This window comes from Lampetra fluviatilis, chromosome 39, assembly GCF_964198595.1.
Source record: "Lampetra fluviatilis chromosome 39, kcLamFluv1.1, whole genome shotgun sequence".
NCBI classification, from domain to species: domain Eukaryota; kingdom Metazoa; phylum Chordata; class Hyperoartia; order Petromyzontiformes; family Petromyzontidae; genus Lampetra; species Lampetra fluviatilis.
The window spans coordinates 9,889,148-9,910,016 of NC_136313.1; the positions used below are offsets into that span (position 1 = coordinate 9,889,148).

The 20,869-nt window shown below is 55.0% G+C and overlaps 1 protein-coding gene across 1 annotated transcript in view; it reads right to left on the reverse strand.

Annotated features, from left to right (window-relative positions):
• FBN2 (fibrillin 2) overlaps nt 1-20,869 on the reverse strand; it is a 128,088-nt gene that overhangs the window by 95,732 nt on the left and 11,487 nt on the right. The window contains exon 5 of the mRNA XM_078874680.1: nt 18,432-18,527. Coding sequence (XP_078730806.1) covers nt 18,432-18,527 — 96 coding nt within the window. The remainder of the gene's footprint in view (nt 1-18,431; nt 18,528-20,869) is intronic.

Genomic DNA, 20,869 nt, shown 5'->3' on the forward strand with positions numbered 1-20,869 from the left:
AAATAAAAAATAATAAAATAAAAATTATCACGACGTTTCGGCCACAACACAAGCAGCCGTCCTCATGTGAAGAAACAGAGCTGTCGGAAAGACAGCGTCATTTCCCCTCTACTTGACTTTACCGAAAGAACCAAGAAGATGAGTCCCGGCAGTCACGAAAGCTTTAAATCGAAACTGGATAAATTATTAGACAGCACGCCCCCTCTCCCGTATCTGTCCCTCTGCACACATTTTTTTTTACACATCCCATGAGCCACAGAGTCTTCTGGGAGTGAATTTGTTCAGCAGCATTGGTCCAGCACAAGGACAACTCTGAACCAGTTTCAACATTCAGCGTCTTTGTCTGCAGAGTCAGGCTCACTTAACCCAATGCTGGTTTTGTGTCATGGGCAAATGGATACATTATTCGGTGATACTGCATGAGCAGTGGTGCACAAGCACACTCCAGCTCCACGTCCTCTCTCTGTGCCATGAAGAAGGGCTATTGCCCGGAACGTCGGACATTACATACTTGTAATGCCACAATGTCGTTAACAAATGTGTTGAGTCTTTTTTTCCCAATGATTATAGAATGTTTCGGTGTGAATGTGAAAGCTGGACGATTACAAACAGCCCTGCCAAGCAATCGGTCGCGTGCTCGTGGGCCAGGCACGAGCAGCGTGCCCATGTACCGCAACGCACACGATAGATGGAACAGATATGTGTGTGCTTTAAGGAGGATGTTAAATATTTCATGGACAGACACAAGATGAGCGACGCGAACGCGTAACGGATAACAGCAGGGTACAACAACAAGAACATTAATGGAAATCATTAGAGAAAGGCAGGGTTAGATATTTTGGACGGGTGATGGGAAAGCGAGCGAATTAATATCAATGCGTTTTGACCGGGAATGTCAGACGCACCACAAGAAGATGGGGAAGACAGCGGGTGAGGTTACATGAGCAAATTGAACGACTGGATGCAACTGGGAGGAGTATCCAATGGAAAGTTATTGAATCACATCGTGGACAGAGCTGAATGTAAGGCCAGGATCGTTGGGGTCTTAGAGAAACGACGTGGCACGCAAGAGATAGCTTCATATCCAAAAGCCTAAACGACGCCGCGAAAGCGAGTTTCGGAGAAGGCTTCTCATGCTATAAAAATCAGTGACAATGTTCATTCTCGGATTGAAGAGGCAGTGACTGGGAACTGGGGGGTGGAAGGAGGGGGAGGGGGCTGGGAAACGAGGCGCGTAAATTGATGACACGTGAAACGTTCCGAGCGCTGCAGTCAGCTGACAGGCATCTGGCACGCACGTTTACCACGCGCAGAGAAAAGGCCCTCGGAACCCTTCCTCCATCCTCCCCGAACCAAGCAAAATTAAAAAACCGTAGAGTTAAACCAAAATCAAAAGCGCTGCCAACATTTCCCTCTCTCGTCCAATTCGGCCGCCGTGAGTTTCTCCGACGGTTTTTTTGTTACAAAGTTCAAATTAAAGCGTATTTTTTTACCGCTTAAAAAACTATTCTGTTTTTAAATCCTAAAAATAAAAAGCGCGGGCCAGCAGCGGCACGCGACCGGCGCGTTTAACCGGGAGGGCGACGGCGGCGGTCGTTTGGCAAAGTCCCCATCGTTTCGCTTGTACGTAGCGCGGTGGCCTCATTCGTGCGCTAGGCTTAGCGGCGCAATCTGCATGCGCGACCACTGAAGCTAGCGCGGGCCGCAGCCTCTCGCGTCCGCTTTGCTCGCTTTTGTGCACCAAGTTCTGCGGAGGGAGGGAAAGAGAGAGAGAGAGGAGTGCCCGACGGGAACAAAAGAAACAGTGTTTTTCTAGTTACTCTGTCGGGGCAGCGTGATGGACGGACGGACCCCAAAAAACCACCCTGCCCCCCAGCCTACACCAGCCTTTAAGCAACCACTACGCGAGTGGATGCATGTGTACCTGTGTGTGCGTGTGTGTGTGTGGGAGCGTGTTAAACTGAGCGGTTAGCGCACTCCGCGACGAACCTGGCGACCCGAGTTCGATTCCCGCTCACGGCCAAAATCAGTGACGATTATCTGTACCGGTCCTGGGCCTCCCCTAGGTCGACTCGGCCTCAATGAGTGCCTGGTGCGGTGAAAAACATCGCCACTGGGGAGACAAAGGCGGCCGAGCATGGTGCTGGCTACCCAGCCCCTCGTGTGCCGTTCTGGCATTGATAGGTGGTCGCTAACAGCACTTGCCCCAACAGTCTGTTGCAAGCTATACGGGGGATCTTTGCCTTTGTGTATATCGTGCAGAGCGGTGGCGCAATGGTTAGCGTAATGCGCCACGGACCCGGCCATCCGATTCCTCGCTCGCGGCCAACATCGGTGACAAATTTCTGAACCGGTCCTGGGCCTCGCCTAAGTCGACTCAAGTCTTAAAATGCGTACCTTGTGCGGTGTGCATTAAAACATGAACACTGCGGAGACAAAGGCGGCCAGGCGTGGCGCTGGCCACCCACCCCCCTCATGGGCCGTGCCGATTCATAGGTGCTCACTAACAGCACTTGCCCCAACAGTCTGTATAGGCACACACAAAGACAAGGATCTTGTCTTTGTGTGCGCCTATACACTCTGTGGAAGGTGGTGTTCAGCGCTGAAATGTCTTGCTTCTGCCACTACGGGCAGCAAGGCCTCCCCACGAGATGGAAGTCTCGACAGACCTCGCCACCGACACAAGTCCTAGAATCTCACCCAAATCCGGAAGGACACCGGTGAACAGTTGCAACAACGCAGACGTCTCCAACAAACACCTCACTCGTGGCCCAAACATCGCCCCTCTTGGCTTTCAACATTCCTCGGAGACGCTGGTGGAGCCATCAATCGCATCGGGACATCGTCAACGGGCCGATGACGGCCATGCAACCCAAACTCTGGACCATGTAGTCAACCCACCGTGGTCTACGCTCGTTCAACGGAGGAGGAAGAGCGAAGCTACACGAACTCTCTCCTGAAGCCCTCTCGTGGCCATCAGACCTCGCACTTATTGCCACACGCTAAAGTATAATTACACATTTCACGTCATAAGAAACCACGGCGCGATCTGACTCGTGGCAAGGACCCGGGCACTGCTACGTGCCCCTCCGTCTGCCTGAACGCAGACACGAGCCCAAAAGACAAGAGGAAATGTGAAGTAAAAGCACATCCGTGGATATTATCCGTGCAGTTACCACAGCAAAGATCGTGGCGGCCCGTTCGGGGCTCGCATATGAAATACGATGAGTTGTGCATTACAAAATCCGTCAAGGACGGTCATGGAATTTTAAAGAAAAACTATTTTGTACATCAAAGACACCTCCTCAGCAGATGGTAGACTCGAGCGAGGCCCCTTTGATGTGAGCCGGATTCCTTGAAGGCGACTCTAATCCCTGCCTTTTCTCCGCAGCACAAAAACCTCGCCTGTGCTATTTCCGTGCGGGGTGGGAACACGCAAGCAGGCCGCGATCTCCAGCCTGCCAGCGAGACGCCCCACTGCTGTGCCCCAGAGCTCGCCCTCTCGTCAGCACCCAGAGCGGCAGGCCGACGGCCCAGATTCAGAATTTGCACGTGCCGGTTTAGTTTTAATGATTTATTTTAATCATCACAATTTTTGGTAATATTTGTAAATTATTTTTATTTCACGTATTTTTTCACTACCAAGCGACACGTGGCGCAAGGGCGGTTCCCCCCAAGCCGAGAGGGCCGTTTTGGGTCTACGTCCTTGGTCTCCGGCGAACTCGACGCGCACGCTGCCGCAGCCGATATTACAATTCATAGGAGATGGTTCCTCAGTCCGTGTTCGGCCACGTAATGGTCCGGCCCGACGTTGGCGTCCTGAAGACCCTCCACCACCCGACACGGCCAACCCGTTGAGATTCTCACGCGTGTTTGGTGTTTCTGCTTTTTAACGTGCCAATAGTCATTGTTTACCTCACACCGGCGAGTTCACAAACACCCAAACCGACAGTAGCAGCGATTTGGTTTCCGCGTTTTTGCTTCAATATTACGTCAAGCATCGGGACAATTGCCCAGGAAGTCAGAATCGAAACCCAGGAATCCCACTGCACTTTCGCTCTTCGGAAGGAACGCAGAAGAAACTCCCCTGTGCAACCACCGCCAATGGAGGTGTGGGCCAGACACGTTCGACGGGCCGTGGACACGATCCAAAAATATTTGAACGGGGCGGGACTGCAGGTCGAGCCACTTGGCGCACTCGCGAGCGCTCTTACTTTTAAAGCAACTCCGTCTAGCCCGCGGCAGGAGAAGGGCCCCCCCATCGGCGTCTGACGCGAGACGACCACCTGGTACCTGGCTGCAGGAGGCGATGCCGAGAGGCCCCGACGCTGACTAGGGCGGCCCACGTGGCGCTCCCTCCTCCCGCGCGTCACCGAACTCGACCGTCGGAAGCGACCGCCGAGCTTGCGGCAAATACAAATCCCCCGGCACCCAATTCAAGTGGCGGCAAGCGGTCGGTTCGAATTGGGCATGGAAAACGTGACCGGTGTCGCCACCGCCGATGAGGATGAGATTTACCCATTTTTAGTCGAGTCTGGGACACGGTCGTCGCCTCGCCCAGACGCGCGACGGACACTTCTCACGCCGCGTGTGGTGGCGCTCAGATGTTGGCTTTGCTTTTCAGGGAAATTCTCGCACGGGGCAGAATTTTTTTGTTGCGCGCAACTTTTCAGTTGCGTAGTTCAAATGTAGCTAACGTATGTGGTGTACACACGGTATATTCACCACAACGTTAAACATGTACACATGCACACAAAGACAAAAATCCCCCATATTGCCTCAACAGACTCTTGGGGCAAGTGCTGTCTAGGAAGCACCTATGAAGGCCTGCACAGCACTGGAGGGGCAGGTGGCCAGCACACATCACACCCTCATTTGAGGCCAAGTCGACCTAGGAGAGGCCCAGAGCCAATTCAGATAATCGTCACTGGTGTTGGTGGCCGTGAGCGGGAATCGAATTCCGGGTCGCCGGGTTCGCAGCGCAACGCGCTAACCGTAGCACCGCCGCTCCCCACACACACGCACACACGCCGCTGATTTGTACATAAATACATTTACAGCAACACACACGCCCGCACGCACGTGCAGGCGTACACACAGAGAAAACACATTCACAATAATATTTTCTTTTCTGAACCAGAAACTGCGGCTAAAATTAAAATACTTTCCCCAGGGTTTGCCACGAACATGATTTGAGGAAATTTTGTAAGCAGTTTTTTGTTGCATTCTCGACTTGGGCCCTTGGGACACTAAGGCTACTGGATGTCATTTAAAATTATTGCCATAAACTTTCCACAAACCTCCGGCGGTCGAATGTGTGCGTGCCTTGCGGAGTCCAAAAGCAAATCCAAGACGCCACTCGGTTAATTCCGGTGTGCATTCATGACGGATGGGCAAGGCCTATGAAAGCTCAACTAATAATCTCGTGATGCTGCTGTTGCTGCTGCGTTGTCAGCGGTGCACAGACAAAAAGAGTTGGAGCCTGAACTTCACACCCCGGGGCTCGATGGGTAACTATTCATCAGCCAATTCAATTAACTGTTCATCAAGGAAACATGTAATTACATGGAATTGTTTTAAAGCCGCGTGGCATAAAAGGGAGGTCTTCAACCCTGATTATTATTAACTCTATTTTAATTATCAGGGTGCCATGGTATACAGGCTCCGCTACAAAAACGATTTACTCAATCTCCCTGGCCTCTCTATTCATGTGCTACGAAGAAGGACCATTGTTCATAACGTCGCCTATTTTTTTTTCTTTTAAGGCCACACACACCAGTGTTATTAACGGATGCGTTCAGTTTTTGCGCACGCTAAGGTGTCTCACGATTGAGTTTTTTTAAATTTTCAAGTTTTCCCATAACTAGCAAATGTTCACGAAACAGCCTTCTGGTGCGCGTCTCCGCAGAGCTCACGTTCCAAAAATATTTAAGTAACGGCGCGGTCAGCCACGGCTGCCGACTCCGCGCAACGACAGCGCTCAACGAGCGCGCGCAGAAATAGATTCCCTGCGTCAAAATAAATAAAGATTTCGTCTTGAGTCAAACACGTGGGCGGGGGTGTTTCCATTTAAAGGACACGATTATTATTTTTAACAAAACTTGTTTTAAAATGTCCCGTATTAGTTCGCGCTCCGTAATGGAATTCCCCCGGAATCCCTCGGAACACAAAGTGGGGCGGCTAATTACAGCGCGCGCCGAGCCCGGGGGCCGGCTCGAGATGCCGCGCGGCGCGAGCGCTGAACAGAGCCGCACGGGCCGACGCGTGAAACGGCACCGGGCAGGGGGCTCACGGCGCACCAGCTGCCTCCACGTGTAATCAATATCCATGCCCCCGGGGTTAACGATCCCCGACATGCTGGCAGTTTAATTGGTCCTCGGGACTGGCCGGGGGCGTCTCAAACTCGGCGCTTAAAGGGAGGGAGGCAGGGAGGGAAGCAGGGAGGGAGCGAGGGAGGGAGGCAGAGAGGGAGGGAGCGAGGGAGGGAGCGAGGGAGGGAGGTGGCGTGGGGGTCAGACCCTGGGAGGTTATTTCCCCCGTGTCCCTCGGCATCAAAACCAAAAGTCGACCTCTGCCGGCGGTGGGCCGTGCTATCGAGGAGCTGCGGTGCGTAACGAAGACGGGTGGTGAGGGGGCAACATGGGGGGGGGGTATGTGGGGGGCGGTGGCACGGTAAGAGAGGTCAGGGTCTCACGCGCCCCCAGGACAAAGGTGGGTAATTGCGAGCATGTGCGAGGCCTGGTAACGGCTGATGCGAGGCGGCTCGCAGGTGTGAGCGGGACACCTCCAGTGGCAGTTGGACCTCCCACTCTGAGTTCATCGCTGATGTCGGGGTTACGGCAGGGGGGGGGTTGCCACGCTGGTAAAATAATGAAGTTGTCCCGCTACTTCTGTTTGAAATCCTCCGAGTGTGAGGGAGTGGTGCTGTTAAGAGCACAGGTCGTGACCCCGGGAGCTGCCAGGGTTGACAGGGAGTATAAAAAAATCAGAGCGATTTTCTGCTCGAATACGCGTTCGTGCCTCAACGCACATTCATCTCCTGTTGTGTTGCCCCCTAGTCGGTGGTGGAAATTCCACGTTCCTATGGCGGGACAGGTGTATGTAAGACTCGCCGCAAACATCAGAGCGTGAATGGTAAACTGAACTCAGGCGGCCGGCTCCGTAGTGCGGCATGCTAATCGCAGCGCCGTCGCTGGGCGGCGGTACATTTCTCAGCTCAGAAAAGCGAGTAAATAAGAAAATGTAAGATGGAAAACGAAATTCTAGATTTTTTAAACATAAGGGAAAAAAACGTTTAATAAAATGCGATGGAACGATCAGGACACTAAAACTAAATCTTCTGATACGGTCGTATTTCACGCCAATATATCGTAAGCGATCGCACAGTGGCCAGTCGCATCAAACACCTCAAGTGATAAACCTCTCCGACTTCAACGTGAGATCCGAGAACGTTGCCCTCAAGTCGCACGGGCACACGCTCGCACGGCGACAGTACGAGAGCAACACGCAGTCCGCTGTGCGCTCACGGACGCGTTCAGCGCAAAGAGCAACGCACAGACAAAGATCCCCCGCCGCGTAGCCTTAACACACTGTATGGGCAAGTGTTGTTAGCTGGTAGCACCTATGAAGGCCGGCGCAGCACACGAGGGGGTGGGTGGCCAACGTCACGCCCGGCTGCCTTTGTCTCCCCAATGCTGATGTTTTACACACCGCACCAGGTACTCATTTTCAACCTGGAGAGGCACCATGACCGGTTCAGATGCTCGCCACTCACTTTGGTCGTGAGCGGGAATCAAACTCGGGCTCGGGTCGCCAGACAAAGATCCCCCGTAGAGCCTAAACAGACCGCTGGGGTAAGTTTTGTTAGCGAGTTACACCTATGAAGGCAACGCACGCGCGTGCACACACGCGCGCGCACGCGTGCACACACACGCATGCACACACACGCGCGCAGGTAGCGAACACCCCCCCCCCACTTCCACTGCGAGCGTCTGAGCCACATTCCTCCGACCTGGGCTCCCAGGGGAGCGGCCACACAGAGAACCCGGCCTGTGCCAAATGAAATGTCTGTTTTTACTGCAGACTCACAGCCACTAATTGCTAATTGCCACCAAGGTTTCAGCTCCTCGCACCCCCCCCCCGCCCGCCCCCCCAACAAACCCCATCCCCCCCCCCCCATTTAATTTCCTTTCCTAGATTTTGTTTCCAATAAGTTCTCTTTGTCTCGGTGCAATTTCGCCGTTTCCCCCGCACAGACGGCGCGCTGGAGCCCCTGCGTGCGCGGCCCACGGCCCGGGTCCGTCCCGTGGTCATCGCCACGGTGGCGAGATGCTAGCCACCTCGCCTCGCACGTAAGAGGTCGTGGGTTCGGTCCCGACCCTCACCCCTGCTGTATATTTGGAGTGTGCGTGTCTCGCTCTGCCCGTGGCCGCGTGGAGTATGTGGCTGCCGTACGTTTCCACGTGACAAGCCGCTTCGTTGAGCTATCATTTGTGCTGGGCAGGTTCCATCTGACAAAGAGGCACACAGCTCAGTGCGCCTAGCCTGGTCACATAAAAAGTAGCAAAAAAATAAGTTTCGTTATAATCGATCGATCGATGCGGCTCTGCGGCACCAACCAGCAGATCCCTCGCAGCGCCGCCTCTCCGCATTCAATCGATACAGAACCTCTACCGCCGGTTGCGCGACCCACGGGCCACGCGCGTGCGGGGTGGGGGGGGGGGACCATTACAGCGGCGTCGTTTCAAGACGAACTAAACCGCTTTCGACGCGAGGTGTTCTCGCCTTGAAACAACGCCGCTGAGCTGTCGGTCTTTGTTCACGAGCGAGGAGCCGCCCCGCCCCGTGTTGCCGGGGGGGGGCGGGGGGTCCCCAGGGGAACCGCGCCTGCTGCTGCTGCTGCTGCTGCCTGGGACACAAACGGACGGAGCGAGGCCTCGAGCCAGAGCTGAGCAGCGGTGTCGTCTGAGACGACTACTCGAGACAAAGCAGAGGGGGGGGGTGCAAAGTGGGGTAAGGTGCAGAGAGGTGGAGAGCGGGAGTGGGGTGGAGCGAGGTGGAGCGAGGTGGAGCAAGGGAGCGACGCGGGGAGGGGGGAGCGCTGCTAATAGCAAGCACGGTGATTATGTTTGAATGGAAGCTCTGGGGAGTCCTGTCATTCAACACGGGTAAAACAAAGCAGCCAACTCCGCCAGACTGACTCACGCTAACGCACACACACACGCGCGTTTATAACTCGCCTACATACGCACACACATAGTTAAATAACTTAAATCCTCCATACACACAGACATTAAAATTTAATACGCGCCTACATAAGCCACACAAAGACAAATATCCCCCGTATAGCCTTAACAGACTGTAGGGGCAAGTGCTTTTAGCGAGCACCTATGAAGGCCAGCACGGCACACGAGGGGGTGGGTGGCCACGATCACGCCCGGCCGCCTTTGTCTCCCCAGTGGCGATGTTTACACACCACACCAGGTACTCATTTGAGGCTGAGTCGCCCTAGGGGAGGCCCGGGACCGGTTCAGATAATCGTCATCGGTGTTGGCCGTGAGCGGGAATCGAACTCGGGTCGCCGGTTTCGTAGCACAGCGCTAACCACTACACTACCACCCATACAAGCACTCACACACACACACAGCCTGGGTTCGAATCCAGGTAAAAGCCAACCTCTGATCGATCCAGACCCTCCAGACCGCTGGTGAACAAGATTGACCAACGCGGACGTCCAGAATAGACGCCTCGCGCGAGACCCAAACATCGCACCTCCTGGGTTTTACAATCCTCCTCGAAGACGCCGCTGGGGCAACCATCAGTGGCAACATCAACAACAGCAACAAACCGATGCACACACCTCCTTCACGAATGGAGAATGAAAGACACGAGGCACAGGAGTGCGACTGTGGCCATGCATCCCACAACTCTGGAGCACACAGTCAGCCCAACGGAGGGGGGACGTCAGAACGACACCAACTCTTATTCTTGGTTCTTTCGGTAAAGTCACGTAGAAGGGAAATAATAAAAATAAAACAATTAAATTTTCACTACGTTTCGGCCACAACGCAAGCAGCCAACCTTAGTTTGTCACCTGAGGACGGCTGCTTGCGTTGTGGCCGAAACGTCGTGAGAATTTTATTTTATATTTTATTTTTATTATTTGATTATTTCCCTTCTACGTGACTTTACCGAAAGAACCAAGAATATGAATCCCTGCAGTCACAAAAGTTTAAATCGAGACACCAAATCTCTCTGCCGAGGCCCTCTCGGCACGACCGGCAGACCACCACGTTGGCACTGCTGCCAAACTCAAGCGCAGGCCCCCGAACTGGGCTCTCGGGCGGAGCGAATCGGTGGACTCAACTCAGACGACAAAACGAGCGCTCAAAAAAATCCCCCGTCACATCAGGCGCGGCATTTCACCTCATTTAAGCGGCACTCCTGGCTCTCATCGTGAACAATTCGCTTTTGTCGCTGTGCAACAAAAACTTGCGTGGATTGCAGAGGTCGCCTGCCAAGGGACCTCAGAATCCGTGCCGGATTAAGCTCGTGCGGGGCCTGTAGCAAATTTTATGAAGGGGCCTTAAATTCTAGATTTGAAGTTTTCGTAACTGCAAGGATCCATACTCTTTGGTTCTTTCGGTAAAGTCAGGTAGGTGAAAATAAAAACAATAATAATACAATTAATAAAATAATAAAAATAAAAATGCAAGTAACTAAATTAAATCCAGACGTTTCTGAAGCAGCACAAGCCTCCGTCATCAGTTAGGAGACAGCCACAGCAAGAAACAATTTGCTGGAGTGGACAAGAGCTGCTCGTAACAAGATATTATATAAGGCAAGAGGGGGGGGAAGGAGGAGCCAGGGGGGCGGGAGGTGTGGAGGGGGGGTGGGGTTGAGTGCCACCAACCAGTCACCAAAGGTCGATGAGAACAATTTTTAAAAACATGTAAACATTAAAACACACATTTGTAAGTTGCATCGTAAAGTAATTGTATTTTTTCATTTGCTATGCAGCCAGATAATACGACAAATCCCTAACCTTAAACACCCAGTCGTTCATAAAAGTTGAAGGCAGTATAGTACTATGGTAATAGAGCAAGTGCAGAATCACTGAACCGGAATTGATAGCCTGAAAGCGTTTAGCACGGGGCCCTTGAAAGTGCGGCGCCCGTAGCTACATTTGTAGCGACTTCTGCTACGATGATCATCCGTCGCTGCTCACAAGTAGCTCTGCGATGTCTCCTTCCGCAGGCCGTCCCTCCTCTCGTCGCACGTGAGGCGCCATGCACTGCCCTGCGCGCCCACGTGACCCGCCCACGTGTCATCGTTATCATCATTGTCATCGTTGCCCACATGACGCGCCCACGTGACGCGCGGTGGCGAGAACGGAAGTGGGAAAAGGGCGGGAAAAATGAGTTGGCCACCTACCTCAGAATGAGACGGGGACACTGCCGGCGATCAGCAGCGGGCTCGCCGCGACTTCCCCCCGCACTGGGGCTTTTCGTTTTGTCCCCAACGCGCAAGGGAGACCGACCACCTCCGATCACCACAGCCGGCTGACCGTGCGCACAGGGGGCGCGTGGCTTCGTCTTCGAAGTGACCTGGGAAGCTTCCACGTCGCACCGTGGCGGGGTCTCGAACTCAGATTCGGGACCACGTGGGCTCGCTCCTCGCCACCAGAGGGGAGGCCCCACACTCAGCCTGGAGCTGCTCACGGATCATCGTCGTTGTCATCGTCATCATCATCGTTGTCATCATTGTCATCGTTGTCATCATTGTCATCGTCATCATCGTCGTCATTATCGCCCTCGATGATGATGATGTGGACATGAAGCCTATCCAGGAGGCCTGGCCAGGGACGATGGATCGCAGAGGCACCTGGAGGGACATTCGTAACGGTGACCCTATTGATGGTTTTGAGGCTACTACGATGTTATTCTTGTTGTTGTTTATGTAACAGATTCACAACCAAACAGTGCCGCCGCCGCCCATGCAGGCGTCCCACACAGCAGCACCTGCTGCTGCAGGCGACCAGCACCGCCGCTCACACCTCACGTACCGCCCGGCACGGCCCAGGCCTGACCCTGGCACGGCACGGGCCTGACCCGCCCAGCCTGGCACGGCACGGCTCGGTCGTTGCCACGCCATCCGCCAACTCCATCCATAGCCCGGAGCATTTCGACACCACTTCTAATGAGCCAATTAGCGAGCAGAGCTGCTAAACGGTGCTATTACCATATCGGTGTAGTTGATTTAGTATCGTCATTGTTTCATCCCTTTGCCGTGGCATGCCTCCGGTGTATGTTGAGCATGAATGATCGTGTCATATTTACTTGGGAGGAGATCCAGAGACGAAAATATGTTTCTAAATCATAACCCACATCCGCGCACCCCTCGACAGACGCACGGGCGGAGTGGGAGACGCAAACGTTTGGTTAAACAACCCCCACCCCCTTCGTGACCGTCAAACATTAACCATGCCCCCCCTTCCCCCCAGTCTAAAGAGACTCCTGGTTTCCCACCGGCCGTGGCGGTGGCTGGACGGGCGAAGGAGCGGCACAGTCCGCCGCCGGCTGGGGGGTCCGACCGCTGCTTCGTACGGCACGAGGAGGACTCCACCGTACCCGCGTCGAGCCGGAGACGGAACCCACAGAATCTAACTGAGGACGCCACGGTGGCTAGGAGATGTTAACGGCCTCGCCTGGTATGCTGGAGGTCGTGGGTTCGATCCCGACCCTGACGCCTGCTGCTGCTGTATATTTGGTGTTTGCGTGTCTCTCTCCCCGTGGTCGCGTGGTTTTTTCTCCGGGCCCTCCGGTTTTCCCCTCCACATTTAGAAACACGCGTTTCGACTATTTGGCTGCTATACCTTTCCACGTGGTAAGCCACTTAGTTGAGCTATGATTTGTGGCCAGGTCACTTCTAAAAGAGATCTATATAGCTCAGTGGGCCTCAGCTGATAAAATAAAAAAAATAAAAAATATTTTTTCTTTTTTTTTTTGTTGGGCTCAAGAGAGACGGAGAGGTGAGGAGGAAAGCAGAGAAGATTCATACATCGGCAACCTTCGCTTCTCGTACATCGAGAGCCGACGGGTGACTAGGGGGGGAAATCCCCCCCCCTTCAGCGCAGGCCCAGCCACCAGCAGCGGCGGCGGCGTGAGAGGGAAATTGCAGAGCTGCACCTTTAACCGCGTGGTAGTGGTGGTGGTCTCGGCTACGCTGCACGTGGCTGTCTGTCATAATCCAGCGCTGTGGATGGCAGCAGTGAGGGTTTTTTTTCTTCTTCTGCATCGGTCGCGCGAGGGGTTCTTCGCTGGCTGCTGGTTGGGCAGCAGCAGCAGCGGCAGCAGCGGCGGCAGCGGCGGCAGCGGTAGCAGCGGCGGCAGCTGCGGCGGCAGCGGCGGCGGCGGCGGCGGCGGCGGCAGCGGCGGCAGCGGCGGCAGCAGCGGCAGCAGCAGCGGCAGCAGCAGCGGCAGCAGCAGCGTCGTTTTCCTCTGCGCTGAGCTGCAGGCGCTGCTGGCGGCGTGGGACATGAGGGCGGGTTGACACACTCGCGCCCAAGTGCCGCAAAAAAGCGGCTCCAGAAATCGGCGTCGTCTCTGTCGACGGGGAAAAGTCGACCCGGGGAGGGGGGGGGGGCGGGGGGCGCCTTGCGTCGTCCCCTGTTGACACAAGCGCCGAGGGGGTCGGCGGGCCAGGGGAAGGCGGCGCAGCGAATATGCGAACCACACCTGTTCACTCTGTACGGGATAGAGCGTTGCCCCCTCGCACGCGCCGGAGGAATTTGATGAAGGGTTCTCGCCCGCCCGGCTGCTGCCCTTGCCGCTCGCCTGTGGTGCCTCCTCGTGCCTGCGAGTCTCTCGCTCTCTCTTCTCGAGCGAGAGATCACTGTGCGGCAGCGGCGATGGCGACGCGTCACAACGTGAAGTTCACGTTAAGCATTGTTTACCTCTGTTACAAAAGATTACCCGCCATGCAAAACACGTCAGCTCCGTGCGCACTGCCAAAGCGCGACGAGGGGTCGTCGCTGTCGTACTTTAATCTGGGCCAAAACAACCCCAGAAGGAAAAAGATCGTGATGGCAAACGACCTTGAACTTTGCAAAGGCAATCATTTTCATCTCGCAATACTCCAAACAACGACCCTAATTGTACTAAACAATAACAAGATTTAATTTACGTCCAACGCAGAGAAACGAACGCTGCCTAGATTGTTTTAAACACAGGATGCCGCCAATTATTGGGGTTTTGTTAAACTTTGGGGTTTGACCTCAAGTATACCCGACGATCAGCAAAGCTGGCTCAACCCATCCTCCCTGCAGCGGGGTGGGTCGATAAAATCGATTCCACTTTGTCTACAAGTCACCGGCGGCTGTCCAGGAGATTGAGGCTCGTCCCCGCCGCAGAGCAATGCGGAATTTCCACCACTGGCAGGAGATGAGCGCCAATGCCTCAGTGCGGCTTGTTTTTTAGTAACAAATCCCTCCTGACTAGACGCCCGCCTCCTGCGAACGCGACCACGGCGGACTTGATCCGAGGGCGACGTGCGGCAGCGGCGACTGTGCGCTGTGTCACTCCCTGTGCAAAGCCTCGCCTGGCGCGCGGCCGTGAGCTTACAGCGCAGTCAGTTTGAGAAGTCGCGGATGTGTGGGGAGGGGGGGGCATGGTGGCAAACCTACCCGACTGAGATGGGCACATCTATCAATGTCTCTTTTCAAGCTTAAGTAAGCCATGTGAGCTCCGTACACACAAAGACAAACACCCCCCATATAGCCTTTAACAGACTTGGGGCAAGTGCTGTTAGCGAGCACCCCCTCGTGTGCCAGCACGAAACACGAAGGGGTGGGTGGCCACGCCCGGCCGCCTTTGTCTCCCTAGTGGCGATGTGTACACACCGCACCAGGTACTCGCGTGAGGCTGAGTCGACCTAGGGGAAGCCCAGGACCGATTCAGTTATCTGAGGGAATCAAACTGGGGTCGCCAGGTTTATGCCGCAGCGCTCCCCACGTACACGCTCGCTCGTATGCACGCACCGTTCGCTTTAAAGCCGTCTGGTTTTCGAGCGCTTTTTAAACAACTTTGGCCTACATTCTCAAGTGAGACATCCAGAAGTTTTTGGCATCTGCTCGCAGTTTTTTTCCCGCTCTTCGTTGTCTGATGCTTGCGAGGTACATTGTTACCTCATGCCAAGACAGTAAATCTTATGGCGCTGGTCGTTCTCGCAAAGAACGACTCGGCAATGAACACATCTTTTCATTTAATAAAGTAAAACCTATAACCCTCACAAAATACAAGCACCTTTTAAGCGTGTGTTTTTCTTATTTTGTTATATGGCTTGCCGTTCGATGGGCCAAAAGGAAAAGTAAGAAAAAAAAATACCGTGGAGGATTTCATTTCGTTTTTTTGGTTTGGTACACCGGGAAGAAGTTTATCAGAGTTGTAAAATTAATGCCGACATTTCCCTCGGAGCATTGCCGGAGCCGCTCACAGCGGCGAGCGCGCCACAGAGACGCTCTTGGAGCGGGTGCAGTAAATTATCCATTGGACCTCTTGGGAATTGTCTTTATCTGCGGGCTGGGGAGCAGCGGGGGGGGGGGGTGGTGGGGGCGGGAAGGAGGTTGTCAGGGCCCCTCGGGGGCACTGACTTTTAGCTCGCGAGGGTCAAGGGACCGGGCGAGGCGGGGGAGGGGTAGGAAGAGGCTGCTTGCGTGAGAGGAGTGGTCAATCTCTCTCTCTTGTCTCCACGTCTGGAGAATGGAACAGACAGAATCCGTTGCTGGGTGTTGGAGATTCGTGGCGGTCGGTGCCGCTGGCACGCGGAGCCAGCGGCGTCGCCCCAACCTGGCTCCAGCCACAGGATGGTGCAGTGCGGTGCAGGAATGTGCGCTGCAGGAATGTGCAGTGCGGTGCATGGGCAGTGTGGTGCAGTTTGGTGCAGTGCGGTACAGTGTGGTGTAGTGCAGTGCATGGGCAGTGCAGGACGGCGTGGCTCGAGCGTGGCGCGGTGCGAGCTCGCTCCGCGCACACGGGACGACACGCGACACGGCCATGAACGTCTCTCGCGTCACGACCGGCGCGGTGCCGCACGCCGTTGGGGGCGGACCGACCTAGCGGCCCCCCTCGCCACGTGTGGAGGACGCCCGCTCTGCGCCGCGGCGGCGGCTCACTCCGCCGCTCTGCGCTTCGCTCCGCCGCTCTGCGCATTGCCGTTAGCGAGCGGTGGATCACGCAAGGCCCCCCAGGCGGAGTCACTTCGGCGACGATGAATGTGCGATGTCACGGAGGCCGACCCCGTGACCTCCCGCCAGAGCCACCCCTGCTGCTGACCCTGTAACCGTAGCCCGCAATCCCGCCAGGGAGGTGAGCAACTTCTCTCGGAGCGGGAGACAGGAAGGCGGAGGGCACTGTGGAAAAAAGTTGGGGCTCCGAGCGTTTGGCGGCTAATGCCTCCTCGTTGCAGAGTTTAGATGAGGCCTTTACGAGTCTACAAACAGCGTTTGTGCCTTCCCATAAAATTACTCCGACCCCATCACCAGAGGAATACTCTCCGAGCGCGACGCTTTATGGAACAGAGGCGTCGACGCACACACACCGGTTACCGAACGAATACATTATAAGGTCGCACTCATTACACACAAAGTGCTCGCCAAAAAATAACCACAATACCTCGCTGATCTCGTCAAGGAGCATAAACTATCACACAAACTACGGTCATCTTCGCAGCGACTTTTGGCTAACCATCGAACAAAGACGGTCACCGCGTCGCACTCTTTCAGATACGCTTCTGCGGCCGTCTGGAACGCTCTTCCGCTATTAGGAAGCCACTGGAGCTATGCACTTTTAAATCATCATCTAGATTGAAAACTAATTTCTACTTTTTTGTATTTAGTTTGTTGTCCTTCCCCCGCATCTCCGATCAGCGTGGTTGGCTACGTACGGTGGGAAAGAAGTTCAACAACCTCCAAGAGAGTAGGCGGGGGGGGGGGGGGCGCAGGGAGGGATGTAGGGCGATAAAGAAACGCGAGAGAGGACGAAGAAACAAGATGGGCAAGAGGGGCGACGTGAGAAGAAAAGTTTGGCTCGGCACCATGAAGAGGGGGGGGGGGTCGGGTGATGGGGGCGAGGCGGGGGGCAGGGAGGGGGGCAGAGGAGGAGGCGGGGGAATGCGCGCAAACAAAAAGAAACAGAGAAAATCCCCCCCTCCCCCGAAGAGCGGCCTTCCTCGGAGGACTTAAGCGGACGGCGCGGTGTCAGGGGATGAATGAAATCTCCGCGTGCCCTCGCCCGCCCGCCCGCTCGCGTGCCCAGTGCGGAGGCCGGGGTGCCGGTCACGCCCCGTGTCTGTGGACGGCTTGGAGCGGCGTCTCCTCTGTCTCCGTGTGTCCCGTGTGTTAAAGCCACGCCGCCTCTGTTTGGCGTGCTGTTGTGAAAATGTCCCCACGGACAATTTACACGATTGTATTTGCAAAAATTGCATGAGGATTTGTATTGTTTTCCTATTATTTGCGTAAACGTGCGCTACGGATATTTAATAGCAGAGAATGTCGGTTTGGCCGCGCCTCAGTCCAGGTTTGGGGCCTCCCTGTCGATTCAACCGTTGTGTCTGACGCGTCAAATTCTACGAAGCACCAAGAAGCCAATGACTGGAGCCCCGGGGCCAATTCTGGCACTGCTACATTCCACACAGCGGGCCAGAGCAGAAATCTGCACTACCTGATGAAGCAAAAATCTCGCAGAACCGATTAATTTATACGGCTCATGAGAGTGAATTACCTGCTCACCCCCCACTCATTTCAGACAGAGGATGCATAATTCACTGATATTGGCCATACGAAGAAATAGCAACCGCTAGAGTGAGGCCACCTCAGGTGGTACCGATGAGTGAAATATCGGCGTCTGGGCTTGTGGAGGACCTGATCCGGCATGGACGTCTGGGCCTATTTCCGGCGCATAGCTCAGGCACTCTGCCCAAGGGGAGGCCCCACGCTCACCCTGGTGCTGCTCACAGATCATCATCAGCACCATCATCACCATCACGCTCGATGATGATGAGAACATGAAGCCTTTCCAGGAGGCCTGGCCAGGAACATCGGATCGCGGCAACACCTGGAGGAACTTTCGGAACGGCCCAGTGATAGCGCAGCGACCGCTAACCATGCAGCGCGTGGACGAACCCTTCCCTGGTTGAGATAAATACATCTCTCCCGAGCGCCGCCGCTTCGCTCCCCGCGGGCGCCGGGGTGCACGCAGGACGCCCGCGACCGACGCGCGGAGACGACGGGCACGCCGAGTCCCCCAACGGTTGCCGTCATCGTCGTCGTCGTCGCCGTCGCGTCCTTTGTTCAGCCGCAAGATGAAACAAAAACCACCGAGACGCGGCGTGGGGCGAGCGACGGTGCCCGGGGAGGGCACGCGGTGGGCACTCACCTCGCTCGCACTGCGCCCCCGTGTAGCCGTAGACGCAAGCGCAGCGGCTCGGCCCGATGCAGCGCCCGCCGTTTTGACAGCCGTTGTCGCACACCGCTGCAAAGACAAAGATCCCGCGTGGAACCTTAAAAAGTGCGCGATGCGGTGACCATCTCTGTTCCTTGGCAAACAGCCAAAAGCCGCTGCTGCTGCTGCAAGAATGACGAATCAACCCGACTCAACTCTCCTATTTGATTTGAAAGCCCCGCGCCTCATGCGAGTGAGTGTGCGTGAGTGCGTGCGTGCGCCACGTGTGAGAGCATGCGTGAGTGTGTGTGTGAATGTGTGTGTGCGTGAGTGAGTGTGTGTGTGTGCGTGAGTGTGTGCGTGAGTGTGTGTGTGAATGTGTGTGTGCGTGAGTGAGTGTGTGTGTGTGCGTGAGTGTGTGCGTGAGTGTGTGTGTGCGTGAGTTAGTGTGTGCGTGAGTGTGTGTGTGCGTGCGTGAGTGAGTGTGTGCGTGAGTGTGTGTGTGCGTGAGTGAGTGTGTGCGTGAGTGTGTGTGTGCGTGAGTGTGTGTGTGCGTGAGTGTGCGCGAGCGTCAGTGCGAGCGTGAGTGTGTGTGTGCGTGAGTGTGTGTGTGTGCGAGCGTGTGTGAGTGTTTGTGTGCGAGGGTGCACCACATGCAAGTGTGCGTGAGTGCGTGCACCACGTGCGAGAGCATGTGTGAGTGTGTGTGTGCGTGAGTGAGTGTGCGCGTGAGTGTGTGTGTGCGTGAGTGTGTGCGTGCGTGAGTGAATGTGTGTGTGTGCGTGAGTGAGTGCGTGTGTGTGAGCGTGTGTGAGTGTATGTGCATGAGTGTGTGTGAGCGTGTGTGAGTATGTGTGTGCGTGAGTGTGTGCGAGTGTGTGTGTGAGGGTGTGTGTGCGTGAGTGTGTGTGTGAGTGTGTGTGCGTGTGTGAGCGTGTGTGAGTGTGTGTGTGAGTGTGTGTGTGCGTGAGTGTGTGTGTGAGTGAGTGTGTGTGTGTGAGCGTGTGTGAGTGTGTGTGTGGGTATGTGTGTGCGTGAGTGTGTGTGTGAGTGAGTGTGTATGCGGGAATGAGTGTGTGTGTGTGTGCGTGAGTGTGTGTGCGTGAGTGTGAGTGTGTGTGCGTGAGTGTGTGTGTGCGTGAGTCGTTGTGTGTGCGTGAGTCGTTGTGTGTGAATGAATGAGTGGGTGCGTGAGTGTGTGTGCGTGAGTCGTTGTGCGTGAGTGAGTGTGTGTGTGCGTGAGTCGTTGTGCGTGAGTGAGTGTGTGAGTGCGTGAGTCGGTGTGTGTGCGTGAGTGTGTGCGTGAGTGTGTGTGTGTCTGAGTGTGTGTGTGCGTGAGTGCGTGAGTGTGTGTGTGTGTGCGTGAGTGTGTGCGTGAGTGTATGTGTGTGTGAGTGTGTGCGTGTGTGAGTGTGTGTGAGTGTGTGTGAGTGTGTGTGTGAGTGTGAGTGTGTGAGTGAGTGTGTGTGCGTGAATGAGTGTGTGTGTGTGTGAGTGTGTGTGAGTCGTCGTGTGTGCGAGTGTGTGTGAGTGTGTGTGTGTGAGTGTGCGTGAGTGTGTATGTGTGTGTGCGTGAGTGTGTGCGTGTGTGCGTGTGTGAGTGTGAGTGTGTGAGTGTGTTTGTGTGTGCGAGAGTGTGTGTGAGTGCGCGTGAGTGTGTGCGTAAGTGTGTGAGTGTGTGTGTGCGTGAGTGCGTGAGTGTGTGTGTGCGTGAGTGTGTGTGCGTGAGTGCGTGAGTATGTGTGTGTGTGCGTGAGTGTGTGTGAGTGTGTGAGTGTGTGTGTGAGTGTGTGTGTGAGTGTGTGTGAGTGTGTGTGAGTGTGTGTGTGAGTGTGTGTGAGTGTGTGTGCGTGAGTGAGTGTGTGTGTGAGTGTGTGTGAGTGTGTGTGTGAGTATGTGTGTGAGTGTGTGTGTGTGAGTGTGTGTGCGTGAGTGAGTGCGTGAGTGAGTGTGTGTGTGAGTGTGTGTGTGAGTGTGTGTGAGTGTGTGTGTGAGTGTGTGTGAGTGTGTGTGAGTGTGCGTGAGTGTGTGCGTGAGTGTGTGTGAGTGTGTGTGTGCGTGAGTGTGTGCGTGAGTGTGTGTGTGTGTGTGAGTGTGTGTGTGAGTGTGTGTGTGTGAGTGTGTGTGTGAGTGTGTGTGGGAGTGTTTGTGTGTGAGTGAGTGTGTGTGTGTGTGTGTGCGTGAATGAGTGAGTGTGTGTGAGTGTGTGTGTGTGAGTGTGTGTGTGAGTGTGTGTGAGTGTGTGAGTGTGTGTGTGAGTGTGTGTGAGTGTGTGTGAGTGTGAGTGTGTGAGTGTGTATGTGAATGTGTGTGTGAGTGAGTGTGTGAGTGTGTGTGTGTGAGTGTGTGTGAGTGTGTGAGTGTGTGCGTGTGTGAGTGTGTGTGTGAGTGTGTGTGTGAGTTTGAGTGAGTGTGTGTGTGAGTGTGTGTGT